Source organism: Fundulus heteroclitus, chromosome 9 (assembly GCF_011125445.2).
Source record: "Fundulus heteroclitus isolate FHET01 chromosome 9, MU-UCD_Fhet_4.1, whole genome shotgun sequence".
NCBI classification, from domain to species: Eukaryota; Metazoa; Chordata; class Actinopteri; order Cyprinodontiformes; family Fundulidae; genus Fundulus; species Fundulus heteroclitus.
Genome location: NC_046369.1, coordinates 33,993,073 through 34,008,000, shown reverse-complemented (window position 1 = coordinate 34,008,000; position 14,928 = coordinate 33,993,073). Strand labels below are relative to the sequence as shown.

At 39.2% G+C, this 14,928-nt stretch overlaps 1 protein-coding gene across 5 annotated transcripts in view; it reads left to right on the top strand.

Moving 5' to 3' along the window:
* Positions 1 to 865: 865 nt before the first annotated feature.
* tp63 (tumor protein p63) overlaps positions 866 to 14,928 on the top strand; it is a 38,401-nt gene continuing 24,338 nt past the window's right edge. For 2 of the 5 annotated variants that reach the window (XM_021315710.2, XM_036141546.1), the window contains exons 1-3: positions 1,051 to 1,103; positions 7,026 to 7,160; positions 7,273 to 7,402. In XM_021315710.2, the coding sequence (XP_021171385.1) occupies positions 1,051 to 1,103; positions 7,026 to 7,160; positions 7,273 to 7,402 (318 nt within the window). Of the gene's footprint in view, positions 1,104 to 3,918; positions 4,021 to 7,025; positions 7,161 to 7,272; positions 7,403 to 14,928 lie in introns of those variants that run through there. The other 3 variants (XM_036141551.1, XM_036141550.1, XM_036141547.1) reach the window with 3 other exon arrangements.

Sequence of the window (14,928 nt, the reverse complement as noted above, 5' to 3'; positions counted from 1 at the left end):
AACTTTTAAACAATCTGTCTGGATGATTTGATAGAATTGACTCGGTAAAGGGCCCCGAGATGACATGTGGTGTGAACTTCCGTCATACATGTCCATCCATCTATCCATTATCCATAGGCTACCCACTTATCCGTGCAGGGTCATGGGGTGGGAGAGCTGGTGCCTATCTGTGTCTTTGGGCGAGAGATGGAGTACATCCTGGACACGTCGCCAGTCAATCACAGGGCAAATTATAAAATAGCACTTGAGTGAACAATGCTTTGAAATTGGAGTTCTTTCAAAAGGGCCGAAGTCCACTTTGACTTCTACCCCTCGCCATCTAGTCTTTAGCCTCAACTCCCAGGACCAACTCATTTGGATTCATACTGTATATGTATGACGACACCAAAGGAGTTCTCTGCCTTAGCTAAGATGTTACCTGCTTGTACCCTTTTTGACAGAATTTCACATAAAAAAATCAAAACTATCCCTTTAAAAAGTAGTAAAGTAATTATTTTCTGCTCTCCAACACCGGTAGATCTATAATTGAAGCGTGACGCAACAGACATGCCCTCAGCTGTCCAAAACCACTTTGGAATCTGGGTGGAAATATCAGAACAAGGCCAGAGCAGCACATGGAGGAGGAAGAGGACAAGAGGGAGCTTTTCAGGATGTAGGGGCTGTAGCTGTCGCCGTGTGTGTGTTGGGTTGGTGGGGGCGTAGGGGTCAAATGTAGTTGCTTGATATCTATATCCTGGCAACAGAGAGTGAGTGATATCTTGTACAGCTGTAGCAGGGGATTGGTCAGCGAGTCGGCCCAGGCCCCTCCCATTTCTAAAGCAGCCTAAGAAGAAATACCTAAATTCAAAACATCTCTTAAACTTTCTCCATTCTGCACTGTACCCCCCTGGCACTTTAACTTCGACCTCTGAATTAATTTTTTTCCATATATGTAGAGGTCACATATTCTTGCTGTAGATTCTGTTTAATTTTGTAGCTCAAGCACAGGCGTTACTTCACGTAGCGTTTCTAACAAGCTGGTTGTTTCAAAGTGATGCTTGGCCTGACAACATGAACTCACCTTACACAGCTTTGCAGTATTACCCAGAGTTCCCATTTCGTCGGTAAGTACTCGCCTGTTCTTTGACTTGATAACTTAAACAGTTTTCTTTGATATAACATTTATAGGTTCATGGGATTTTTCAAACTTAATCTTTAAAAGCAAGCTCCGATTAGCAATAACAGGTGCACTGAACAGTTTGCATGAACAGTTGGTGTTTGATATTACTATTTTCCTCATAGCTTAGTTAAAAATGACTGTTCACCGCTAATAATGGGAATATAATATCCTTTGTTTAACGCTGAGTCTGTCGTGAGGTCCAGAGCAACATGACAACCGTGTTGTCTGCCTGGATCCTCAGCTGCTGCTTGGTCCTGATATATTTATATTTGTGGCCCACCTATGGCAACAGTGCAAGATCAGAGGGTTATTTAGGGCTGATAGCAGTCACAAAATCTTATCCAAAGGTCTTCATTTGATTGTTTGCAAAGATTCATACTATAACTCGTACCATAGACGTAAGACGATTATTTGATAAGGTGCCTCTCATTCAGTGGGTGACCCAGACTGGTCCCTGCTTTTCTCAGTCCATGAAAAGCTTTTGACAGCTTTCCTCATGTTATGCTTATGATGATTAGTCATTGTAATATAATAACTTTCCAGTCACAGAAAGACAAATTAAATGCATTTTTAGCATTGTATTGGCCTTACTTTATTACCGGAATTTGGTTGAACTGTATTATAATCAAACTGGGCTGCATTCAATTGAATTTAGAATAAGATTGGACTGGATTGATATGAGCTGCTTTTGTTATATCTTCTAGTAGAAGTAGTAGAAGTTAATAGGACCTGTCTTGAGATGACATGGGTTCTTAACTGGTACCGTATAACTAAAGCAAACACACCCAAACTGAGTTTAAATAATTTCATTCCTACTAGCAATTGAAGTATAGGAGTAGCTGCATACTAATGAGCAATAACTAAAAACCTGACAAAAAAAAAAAATCCTTAATCACATAAATTTTAAAAGCTTAAAATAAAAACTGTTTATTAGTAAATACCATGAAAAAAAACCAATTATATATATATATATATATATATATATATATATATATATATATATATATATATATATATATATATATATAAATCTTTGTAGGAAAGCTTAAAGAAAATTAAGAAAAAAGGCACAAATGAACCAAAATAAATTATTGTTAAAAGCACTAGTTAAAAAAACAAAAAATACACTGCTTACAAAAAGGAAAAACAAATACAACAACGCACAGAGCAATGGCCATAAAACCATAAAGACCATTGATGTGAAATAAATGAATAAGAAATAATTATAAAGAGTAAAGAACAGGAATAAACTTAGCTTGAACACTAGTTAGAAATATAAATTAATAACAATACACTAAGAACACTGGGAAAAAAAACTAACATGTTATAAACAACAAACAATGCTATAAAAATGTATGTTTAAATTATTTAACAAAAAGATAAAGTAAAGGTTAAAATGTAAAGAATACAGAAAAAATGGAAATTGAACATAATTGGAATACATTAGCACAACAACCTAAGCCCAGAGATTGTGAGTGGAGTCAGTCATCACAAATAAATCGACTATTTTTCCTTCAGGATCTCGTCAGAAGCTTTGTACCATTCTTTTGTGTTTCTTCTGAACAATTTAAGTGTCAATTTTATCCCACAAATGAAAAAAAACTGTGCTGTTTTCACTACCTTCCAACTGTTTCGCCTCCCTAAAAGTAAAGGGATAAGGAAGGGACACTGGGGCTTTCTATTGTTTTGCAGTCATGTCCCTCTTCCAGCCTGGGCTGATGGATGAGGGGGAGAAGGTCTTAAAGCCTTTGAAAAGTGATTAATAATGACACTGGAGAAGGCCTCCGATAGCCAGGGCTGTTTGTTTTGATTGCATTTTCATCGGCTGCTGTGCCCAACCTGCCGAGAGACAATGGCCGTCCCTGTTTAGCGCTGACCTCTGGCCCTGTCTCGTCTGGAGGGGCTGCGCTGTGTTTAAGTGGATGCTGAACAGCCTTTGCCTCTGGCTACCTGAAAAACTCTCTCAGTAACCAGACACCCGGACGCAGAGAAACATCAGCGAGAAAAGGCATAAAACCCTCCGAGCAAGTCCAGCAAACCTAAAATGTTGCATGAAATAAAGATAGAAGATTTTATCAAAATTAACCCTAAATAACAAAGGGGAAATTACTTTGTGGCATGTATGTCTGCATGAAACAACATTGTGCTTTATAACATTTTATTTCAAGTTCAATGATTTTCCATCTAAATGGCTGTTGTTTTGTCATTTAAAAGCACTTTTATTGATTCAAGTGTTGAAACTCAGATAAAATCAGACTCCCATAATGGGCTGAAGTAAGGCATAATTGCACTGGTAGTACTATACTGTCTATTATTATAAAGAAAATTAGAAACTAGATTACAAGAAATGAGTGAGTCAAACGTCAGTAGGGTTGGGCTTCTGCTGCATTATTTGAATAATTTAAGAATTTATTCACTGGCTTTCTTTCACTACAAACCTGATGTACAGGTTTTATTATTATACTCTGGACAATCGTACACAATGCTGTGGGAAAAAGTGTTATAGACAGAAAAATGAGCTGTCTGTTAAACTAGTTTAACTTAACAAACTGAGGATTAAAGTTTAAATTAAAAGGAGCTGAGCGGTGATTAAAGCCCTGGGATAAACACACCTTAATCTGCTCTCCTTGTTTAATAGGCCCAGCACATGTTCTCTGTCAGCCTTGCACTTTATGTGAATTTCCGGTCACTGTGTACCTTTTGCGCTTATACACAGACATGTAAGTGCGTGTATTTTTGCTCATACGTAAACATTGGCCTGTATGTAAGTGCGCCACTTATCATCCCGCGATATTTGGATTTATCTGATAACAGCGAGGAGCAGCTGGCCTCGAGGACAGCTACTGGCTGTTACCTTCCAGGTAATTTGAATAACCGCAGTCTCTGAGAGGACTTGACCGATACGTAGCTTTTATTTATTGTGCAGCGAAGGGTTAAATGCAAAATATATTTGTAAAATATATGCGAACAGTTTCTGAGAAGTGTGCTAGCCCGGTCACAGGCTACTAGCTTTGGTTTAAGAGCAGGTGAGCGACTTCTAATAATAATAAATCTGGCAGTCATAAAATAAGCCTTTTTTTGCAACCAATTCACTAAAAATAAAATTATTTGCGTCGTTTGTTTAAAAAAAAAAAAAAAAAAAGGTAATATACCGAGTCGAATATTTTTGAGCACGTTTTCTTGTATGTCAAAGAAACATTGCTTTAAACCTCTTCATTGCAAAACATGTCGCCCGATTTTCAAAGAAGAAAATTAATGACGTGTATCTTTTACTTTAAAAGTACAATATATATTATATTTATTTGTTTTATTCCCACTGAATGACTCCACATTTAATTTCCAAGATACAATATTGGAAGTAATCCTTTCTCAGGATTTAAATTATACAATTTTCCATACTGTGATACTTTTTTTTACAGCTTCTATAAAACTCAGTTTGAAATTAGTTAAACTTGTATTCTGTGAAAGCCTCAGCGGGAACGCGCATATGAAGGGCACACGGGTGCAAGTGCGGGTATTGGGACAGGGCCTAATTTGGTCTTTTCCTGCTTCCACACACCTGATTTATATAAATGGATGGTTAACAGGCGTCTGCAACTCTTGATTAACCTTGCCTGCAAGATGAATTTCTCGCGATATTTATGGGTTCACAGACAAGCTAGAGTGCTACGCGTTATGAATGTGGCTGGCCAGGTTAGGCCTTGATGGCTGAGGAGGTCATGGAATCATTTGATTCAGGTGTGCTGGAGCAGAGACACATCTGAAACATGCAGGACAGGGAGTCCTGAGGACCCCCGTTTATTACTTTAGTAATTAGTCTGTTTATTATTTTTAAATCAGGATCACTATAGATGGGTGTCACAAATGTGGGTAAAGTCTCAGAAAAGACACATTAAGGGAATGAAAGAACCAAATGACTCTTAATTACATTTTTGTTATTAAATTAGTAAGTATTGAAGCTCAAGTCCAAAGATTCCCTTCTAAATGCAAAACCTTTCAAAGTATGCAGAATTATTTTGACACTCACAATATTAGTGTGTGTATATTTATGCATTAAAAACAGTAAGAAAGAAAACACTGCTACAACAGCAGGGATGTAAACACGTATTGAGTTTGCCTCCTGATGTGTACAAGCTTCAAAAGCTGAGTTGCAGTATCCAAGCTGGATTTAGTGTCCATTAAACATGGACAAAATAGCTGGACTAAGCTATTTATTTGCAGTTCTGCTTTGTCTCGTTAAAACTGTGGAACACATAGTGTTCTCTATTGTATTCTGTTCTAAATCTAGTCCCATAACTAGATACACAAACCACAATTCAAGACATCATTACATCACAACCACTTATCTTAGGAACCACAATACTTTGGTGAAATTGTTTAAAACGTAATTTTTGAAATGGGACGCATGGTCAATGAAATCAGTTTGTGAAATGAAAAGTGCAGCTTTGGTCACTTTTGGGACATTTGGACCAGCTCTGTTCAAACCATGTAGTTAAAAACATTAAAAACTGACCCACATCCCAGGTTTCGGCAAGATCTGGCCTAGATGCTCTAAATATCAGCTCATAATAATGCATATTCAGTATAGAATATGTTAGACTTTGGTTTAGACTAGGTTTAATTTATCCTGTGTGACTCTGGTTTTAGAGATGAGCTTGAACTTACTTTAGATCGATGTCAAAAATACTGTTGAAATTGCTCCCTTTTCAACTTTTAGAAGTAGATTTAAGTTTTTACTAATTACAAAACCATATTTTACAGAATCTTTATTCAGTGTAGCACTATCTGGCTCACAAAAGGCCTTTGTAAGTATTGTACTTTTGATACGTTACATGATTTTCCAAAGACTAAATCTGAAGAAATATGTCACAGATTGCAGCTTTGCAAAGGATTATTATCCATCGCATAATATTCCAGTCCACATGTTAACGTCACATGTATGTGGTTCAGATTCCTAAATAAAAGCAGTGAAATAGACCTTTACCTTGGTGCAAAAACAAAAGTGTACAATTTGAAGCTAACTTCAACATTGTCCATCCAGTCCAAGTAGAGTTTATCTTTGTCAGTGGTGCATTTAATCAACTCAAGCTTCAAACTTATTCTGGAATTTCAAAAGTATTATATTTAAAGGATTTGTCATCTGTAGGAGAAAACATGCCACTCTTGGTATTTTTTAGTCATTGCAAACTGAAATGTAATCTCTTATCTGAAACTCTACAGTCCCCTGTGGGCGTCTCGTGCGTAATTAGAATTTTTTGCTTCATTAGATATGCCAGTGTTTCTAAGTCAGGTATTAATATCCTTCATCACACACCGTTGGGGAATTCCAAAAGCTAAAATAGTGCCAGCTTCAGATTATGGCTGCCCCATCGGCCCTCCTCCCAGGCTCCTCCAGCTGTACACATACCAGAAGCGGTGGCAGCGCTATCGTATAGACAGTGGGGGAATTCCGCTGGTCTCAGACTGCAGCGTGCGCCACTTCAGCGGGAACAATGGCGGGCTGAGCTCTGATGCAGGTGTAATGTTTCAAGGGAGCAGGTCAAAGTGCCCCTGTCTGAATGGTGCATAATCACCATTATGTGTAGTACAAATATTCAGTATTATGCAGGCTGACTTCTTCACAATGGATGTGCTCTTCATGAATGGCTGCCAGCAGGACTCCTCCTCCTTTGTTCCACTGGCTGGGTGGCCGAATCCCAGCATCTCACATCAACTCTTACACTGAGTGTTTGCTGACAGTGCACCTTTTTAAAACTACCAATTAAAAAGTGATGTCTTTTTGTAAAAACCTAATTACAGAAATGACCTGTGTTTACTGGAATTTGTTGGAGTAAAAATAACCCTGACTGCTGATGCCTCCTCGCAGACTCAGGGACCCTTCAACCCTCCTGTCCTGGAGTGAAAGCTCTTTCCTCACCGCGATGACTCAGAACCAGTCCGCACAGACAACTGACTTCTTTAGTCAGGATGTATTCAACCAGTTGTTTGATATGCTGGACCAGTGAGTGCATACTACACAAAATAAAACATCCAAATTATTCATGGAAATCGGTGACCCGCTGTGACCTAAAAAAAGTTCATGTGAACTCTTTTCTTGTTTTTGTCTTGTTCAGGTCTGCCATTCACTCAGTTCAGCCCATTGAGCTTAACTTCACTGACAGTCCAACCGCTGGATCAGCAGGAAACACCATTCAGATCAGCATGGACTGCATAACTATGCATGAGCAAGACGATTTGGTTTCCGTAAGTATGTCGATATGACAGAAACCAGTTTTACTGTACAGTTACGTATTTTTGGGACAAGTCACACGTTTTTTCATAGGTTGGTTCATCCCGCAACTTCTAGTCCTAAAAATACAATATGTTTTTTATTATTATTATTTTTACTCTAGTTAGCTGCTGCCTGTGATGTACCATTATTTGACAGGGGAATGTAGACAATCACCAATAACAAAAACACTATAATATCATCATGTATGTGTTCAGCTTGTGAGCTGCTTTTTACAATCACTAGTAGTATAAATTCTATTCATTTTTGTATACTGTGGAGTACAAAAACAACATACAACAATAAGAACTGTATACAACATGGAGTGTCTGTAATTTTAGGGGCTTATCCCCCCTCAGAGGCCACTTTCAAAATGACTTGCTGGGACTATTGATGCTAAAGCGCTTTCTACTTTCAATTTTCCTATTAGCATTGGAATTTGTTTATGGGCCGGTTGTGCAAATGTGGAGATCAGCAGAGTCGTGAGCAAAGCTGGTTTATCTGTTGCTGTCTGAGATGTTGTCAGTAAGGATTTTATCTCATTTAGACTGAGCTGTGTTTAACCTGGGTGGCCCTCGGCTCCTGAGAACAGTAGATCCCAAATGCCGGGATGCAAACTTAGATTGTCACATGATCCCTTCCATTGGGAAAACAAAACCAACTTAAGCTTTATTAGAGAGTTTGCCTCTTTTGACAACCCCCCATGAAAAGAAGATGCAATATTTAAAAGATGTGAATATCTTAGATTTTCATTTTTTTTCTTCTTCTTCTATTCTTCCTATACTGAAACCTTAATATATACTTTTTCACATTTTGTCAAGTTGCAAACACAAGCTTCAATGTAGCATGATAAAAATGTACTTCAAAACTGTAAAGGAGAAGGAACAGGAAACTTTGTAACAAATAAACCTGACAACCTTCGGCCTTTTACTGTGATAATCCACAATAAACAACTAGTACCACAATTTAAAAGTCACATATTTAGCACATAGTCCACCTGTGTGTACATCCATCTCAGTATAAATTCAGCTATTCTGTGAAGTCCTTGAGGTTTGTAGAACAGTGAACCAACAGCATCACAAAGACCAGCTGACAGATCAAGTTGCAGAGAAGTTTAAAGCAGGGTATTACATTGAGAACTGTTCATTCCATAGTGTGAAAATACACCATGGCACAACAGCAGATGTACCGAAACATGGCCATCCACCTTAAGGGAAGAAGAGCATTCATCAGTGAAGCAGCCAGGAGAACTCTGGTAGCTTTGGAGGAGCTACAGAGACTCACTGTTCTTAGGACACCTGTGAGTTTTACACACCACAAACCTGGCCTTTAAGAGGAGCAGCAAGAAAACTGGAGTGGAAAGAAATCCTCTTTTTGTGAATGAAACCAAAACTAAAGCTAAATAAGAAGTCAGAATGAGAGTGACTATGATGAAAATGATTAACTTCTTTGTGAATGAATAAAAGCAAGAGTAAAATATTGCAGGAGGATACTATCCAGTCAGGTTTTAGCTGTAAAAAGTTGAGAATACATATTTATAACTAGGTGTAGTGAAATGGTTTCCCTTTTAATCTGTGTCAATACACAACCAGACATTCCTCTATGAAATCCTATTTCTGTGAGTTAAAGATGGCAAAGAATTTAGTTGCTTAAATTACATTAAGATTTATTTTACCAAAAGTAAGATGACTACAGATGTCTAAAATGCAACTAAGGATACATTACATTTTAAGCAAAAGACTGACTAGAGCTAAATGAAAGTGTTATATCAAAATTAATCCTGACAGGTGGTTTGCTCAAAGGAGACTGGCCTACAAGGAAAACACAAAGTGTGAGGTGAAAACTAAAACCTCACATCACAATGAACCCAATCTGCACAGTGAAACATGGCGGTGGCAACGTTGTGCTGTAGAGATACTTCTGCTGTGACAAGGAAGCTGGTCAGCCTTAATGGGAAGAAGAATTTAGAGAAATGCTTGAAGAAAACCGGTCAGTAATAGCTTATGGGTTCACCTTCCAATAGAACAAGCTTAAATAAGCAGCCTGGAGTTTTTTTTCCACTGCTTACTTTTAAAGAATTTTAAAAACTATGAATAATTTTCCTCTCAGTTTACACTTTTCACTACGCAGTGGTTTGTGCTAGTCTGTCAGCTAAAATTGCAATAAAATCCATTAAAAATTAGTATGGCTGCTTCTTCAAGCCCCAAGAACTTGGTAGAAAAACAAATATCTCCCCCACATTGTGATTAGAAATAATATCGTGCACACAGGATCGTTTCTAGAAAAGTTTTCATCCACACAAGCCTGCACCAATACGCCGCTGAACCTTGTTTTAAACATGCCAAACACCGGGGGCAGTGTAGCGATGAGCTAAAATCTATCAGCCAATCAGAATCCTTCTAAATAATGGCGACGTTGAAGAGCATTGTGCCTCCGTATTGGGAGGGAGAGTTTATGTAAAACTGCTGACCTCCAAGCGCTCCTTATCTTTTGCACCTCAACGCATCGGAGCAGCTGGGTTTGTAGAAACAAACAAGCAAAAAGCGTCTGAAGCAACTGTAATGTTTATAATGTTCCACGTATGCTTTTACTTTGAAGTCCCGATACCGAGGTGAAGACAGGAAACGCCGTATGGTTGCCCGGGTAACTACGTCAGTTGGAAATAAACCACCAGAGATGCCGTTGATTTTGTAGCAGGGAATTTATCTAGATTAACATTAATTAGACAGATGTTGTAAACAGGCGATCACAACACCAATGTAGAAATCATCTCCTCTCTGACAGCATTCATTTTTCCTCCACTGCATGGCCAGGTCTATCTATAAGAATGGCCGCACATGTGCCGTCAGTGTGGCATTATTTGTCACAGACTGTGATGCGCTGGACCCTAAAACATTGTCAATCTTCACTTTGGCAGGAGTTTTCAAAACTGTTTTTAGTTATGGTGTGGATTTAAACCCAAAATGCATAAAAATGTATTTGTCTTGCCAGACATCCGGCTACAGATGGACTAGGCTTTCGCCATTCTATTCTATTATTTCCATTAAAAAAAAACAAATCTTACTAACAGGTTTTGTTTTAAGTTTAAATCAATGAAAATAGGATTTATCTTAGTCTACGTTTCGATTTTATATCTTTTTTTTGTAGCTTAACTCAACATGTGCTCTATGATCTCCCCTGTGGTTGACCTGTAAGGAGGGACATTTACTTGTCGGGTGTGCTACTCGGGGATGATGTGTATTTTCCCCTCCCTGTGTTGGAATGTCGTTGTCCAGCCAGGGAGAGAGAGAGAGAGAGAGGGGGAAAAAAAGCAAATAAAATTTTTCTTTAAGGAGCTGAGTGATGTTACCCCCATGCATCCCCCAAGGGGGCGTGTGCTCTCTTGAACTGGTGATTAATGGCCCCACCACCCACTTTCCTCTGCACCAAAAGAGGGGCGTGGTTCAGTGATTGGCACGCCAGCAACTTGGGGAGCATCCATGTTGGGCTGGGAGCTCTGTGCCATGGCGGCTTGCCAGTCACCAAGCCATGGTTGTTATTATCAAGTCTGCTTTAATTAAAAGCTGCGGTGGGCAAACCCAGCCTCACCTTCTCTTCTTCATCATCCGAAAAAGTGTTCCCTTTTCTCCACTCAGTATGTAGCTCGCTGCTCAAAGCCCCGGGGGACCTATTTGTATTGTGAAGGGTTTATGTTTAATCTGAAAATTCCTTTTTATTCTGGATTTTCTTTTCTATAGCTTCGGGGCAACAATTTAACACAGCACCTGCCTCTCCTGCAGAGGTCCCTGCTCCCATCTATCAGTGTGTGTCTTCTCCAGGTAAAGGTGGGGGGTGGAACAAGGGGAAAGGAGCAGATTGAATAACACGAGGAATGTAGCAGGAATAGTGGCTGGAGAGAACTATATCCTAGCCCAAACAGCTGATTTTACACCGAGATAAAGCTGTGATCAGCTGTGCGTGGAAGATGCAGCGGTTAAGCTGACAGAATGAGGTCCTCTTCAGTCACAGGTCAGAGTTTAAACAGCTTCGCCGTGGAGTAGCTCAGTCGACACACGGCGTCCCGGGGATCTAATTACATGTTTGTGTTGGGGTTTGTACTGTTTCACCACACCTCTGCAGTGTAACTCCACCCCCACCCCTCACCCGCGCTCAGTCAGTGAGCACCAGCCTTTTCTCTACTGTTTATAAAGCTGGACAAAGCGCTCGCATGATCCAAATAATGTATACGAAATGGTGCATCATACGGTGCAGTCATTCATCTGTTAATGTTTTTTTTTTTTCTCTGTTTTACCTGGAAAACAAAAAAAATCAGGTCACCCACCTCAGTTCTTCTAGTTCTTCAAAGTCACATTGAGCACCGCTTGGCTTTTAACTGGTATTATAAGCAAAACATCATGCAGAGTTTTAATGCTCCGCCAATTTGCCTCCAGCGTGTGAAGAGGTGTTTTTAAGGTGCAGCAGTTTGTAATATGAGCCTCTCCAGGTCCAACAGAACACATATGGAGGCTGTTTTCTGTTAATTTTTTTAAAACGTAGAGGGACACGCAGGGGATATTTTAAAACTCAAACACATTATTGTCTCAATTTTTCACCGGCATGTGTCCCTTTTGCTTGTATTTAGATTTACTAATCGATTCAAAACATATATCGGGCTTTAAGTTGCTTTCAGATCTGTTCTCTTTTAGCGTAGCCTGTTTTCTGGATCTAATATGAAGTGAGGCAATGTACTGCTGCTATTTATTATTTCACCAAGTGTTTGACTTGGATCAGATGTTTCTTGACTGATAATAATGTTTGATTCTCTCAGGTCTGATTTGCCAATTCCAGTTTTCACCATTGCCAATTTGCTAAACAGAAAAGAAGAGACTGCCAGCTTGTTTGGTAATAGTAGTCTGCCAAAAGGAAGAAGAAATTATCAGATAATCCCCATTTATTGGTCAAAGAAAATGTGATTACCTTTACCACAAAGTATGTCAAAGTACATGCTTTTGGTTGATCTGTTTAGAGACTAGTTGTTAGTTTTGATGGAGCGATTTGATTAGAAGAAGAAACCAGATTTTTCAGGACTTGACCTGCCCATCACAATCACTTCATCTCAGCCGTATTTTTATCCACACAGTTTTTTCCCTTTCATTGTTACTTGATGCTTTAATAGCATCAGCGTAGTGGGAGCTGTTGGTACGTTTTTCTTGGCGATTTTGCGTTTTAGTTTATAATTATCCTTGAGCCTTTAGGCAGCACAGACGGATGCTTCAGGTTTTTGGTAACTTTGTCCAGTTTTTCAGGGATTTACGGTAACAATCACACCAAATACCAATAACTGCTACATTTGGTCCAACAAATGCTGGTTTTACACTCAGACAAACCAAAATGTGTACAAAGGTGATATTACTAATTTATTTTTTAATGGGGATATTGCATGGAAACACTGCTTTAAAGCAAACTTAAAGGGAAGAGCTTATTGGAAGGATTTTAGAAACTGCCACCCAAGTGATGCTCCATTGACCGCTAGCGTCTGTCAGTTCGGATGAGAGCTTACTGTGTGTTTAGGTCAGGTGTCTGTGCCTACCCAGACACTGCAGCTCGACACCTGATACTAAACTAATCTGGCCGACTTTAGGAACAGGCTCTTAAAAAGGAAAAAAACTTTAGAAAAGCCTCTTTTGTCTGAGCCCCTGGATTTGCGGATCCCCCTGCAGATCCTATATAGCAATACATCATTTCACACTGTTGCGTTTCATTTTACACAGTTTAAATGGATGCTTCCTCTCTTACAGACAGTACTTCAGGAGATGTATGTAAAATGTATCATTTCAGTGTTTTATTGAATAGTTTATAAGATGGTGTTATTTCAGTAGGATAGTTTTTTTTTCTGCAAGAGTGTAGTAAGATTAAATTAAAGTGTTTCTTATGGTTCATTAGGCAGAACAAAGTGTCTTATAGATTAACTCAGACATCTAAAGGTCCAGCAGCATGAATGAACCTACCGGGAAGGTCATCGGACTGAGCTCTTTAAAGTGTTGATTTGCCTTTTGTAGCAGGCTGACCTGCAGGCTTGTAGCCCCTGGCTTTGAACAGGGTGTGGCCGGTGATTGGAGACGCTAAATTCACATCATAGCTGCGCTTAAGTTTTCAGATAGTGTCAAATCTCTCTGACCACAGGACAGGAGTTTCTGCCCTCTGGCTGTGTGGTAATGCATGTGATTTGTGTCCTACTGACCGCAGCAGTGCAACACGTACTGTTCACTCACTATGTCTGCTGGGTGAATCCACTGCACATTTCTTACAGTCTACATCTTATTACATCATGTTTTTATGTTCACAGTGGTCCTGCTGTAAGGTGGCCCTACGCCCCTGTCTGAGGTTTTCCTCAGCTTTTAACGGGTCCTTCTAGGATTTCCCTGGATTTATTTTCATTCATCTTCTCTGTTGTGCTCTGCTAGTTTTCCACATCACATGTTTAGCATGGGAGCCAAAAAGTTCAATTTTGGTCTTATCAGAACAGATCACCTTCTGCCACAGGGAATCTTGCAAACCTTAAGCAACAATTCTGTATTTTCTTTCAACAACGGCTTTTTGATGCATTTCCTCTATGAAGGGCAGATTTGTGGAGTATTTGTCTGTTGATGGGACAACACATAGATGTCCTATCAACATATTCTCTCATCTGGGCTGTGGAACTCTGCAGCTCCTCCAGAGTTATCATGGGTCTCCTGGCTGTTTCTCTGATTAGTGATCCCACATGTCTTGGTAGGTCTGTAGTTGTGCCTCTCTGTCCATTATCAGATGATTGATTGAGCAAAGCTCTACGATATGTTCAAAGCAAAAAAAAAAAAACGTTTTGTTGTTGTAGCGGTAGCGTAGTGAAAGGGTCTGAATCCAAATGCACAATTTTCAGATTGTTATTTCCCTCCACTTCTCAGTTTTGCACTAATCTTTGTTGGTCTTTCTGACAAAATCCTTAGACAAATATGCTGAGGTTAAGAAAGTGGAAATGTTCAACTATGAATTATTTTGTGACGCACTCTAAGAAAATTATTCCTGCAAAAGTTTATTTTTCTAGTAAAGTTTATGAAAATGAAATGCGTTAAATCTTCCTAACCAAGACAGTTTGAGTATCAGAGATACGCAGAAGCTGGTGTCTCAGTGCCATCCTTACAACATGCATTGTCTGAGAGACAATACATGTTTCCAAAACAGATCTACAACAGTCATCTCTGGTAGATACAAGCAATCTACAGGAGCCGCATTGTTTTTCCAAAGACCCTCCACCCCCAGCCCCATTGATTACAGGATGCAGAGACGAGTGATTCATATGCAAACTCTACTCCTCCAGACTGCAGCTGTCACTCTGACACCCAGTGTCTCACTCTCATTGCCACTTATTGTCACTTATACCCCCCCCCCCCACACACCCATTCAAATTGATTTGATTAGAAATTCTGAGTAAAAACTGTAATAAACCTTTATAATGGTTTTTGTCTTTACAAAAGACTAGAAC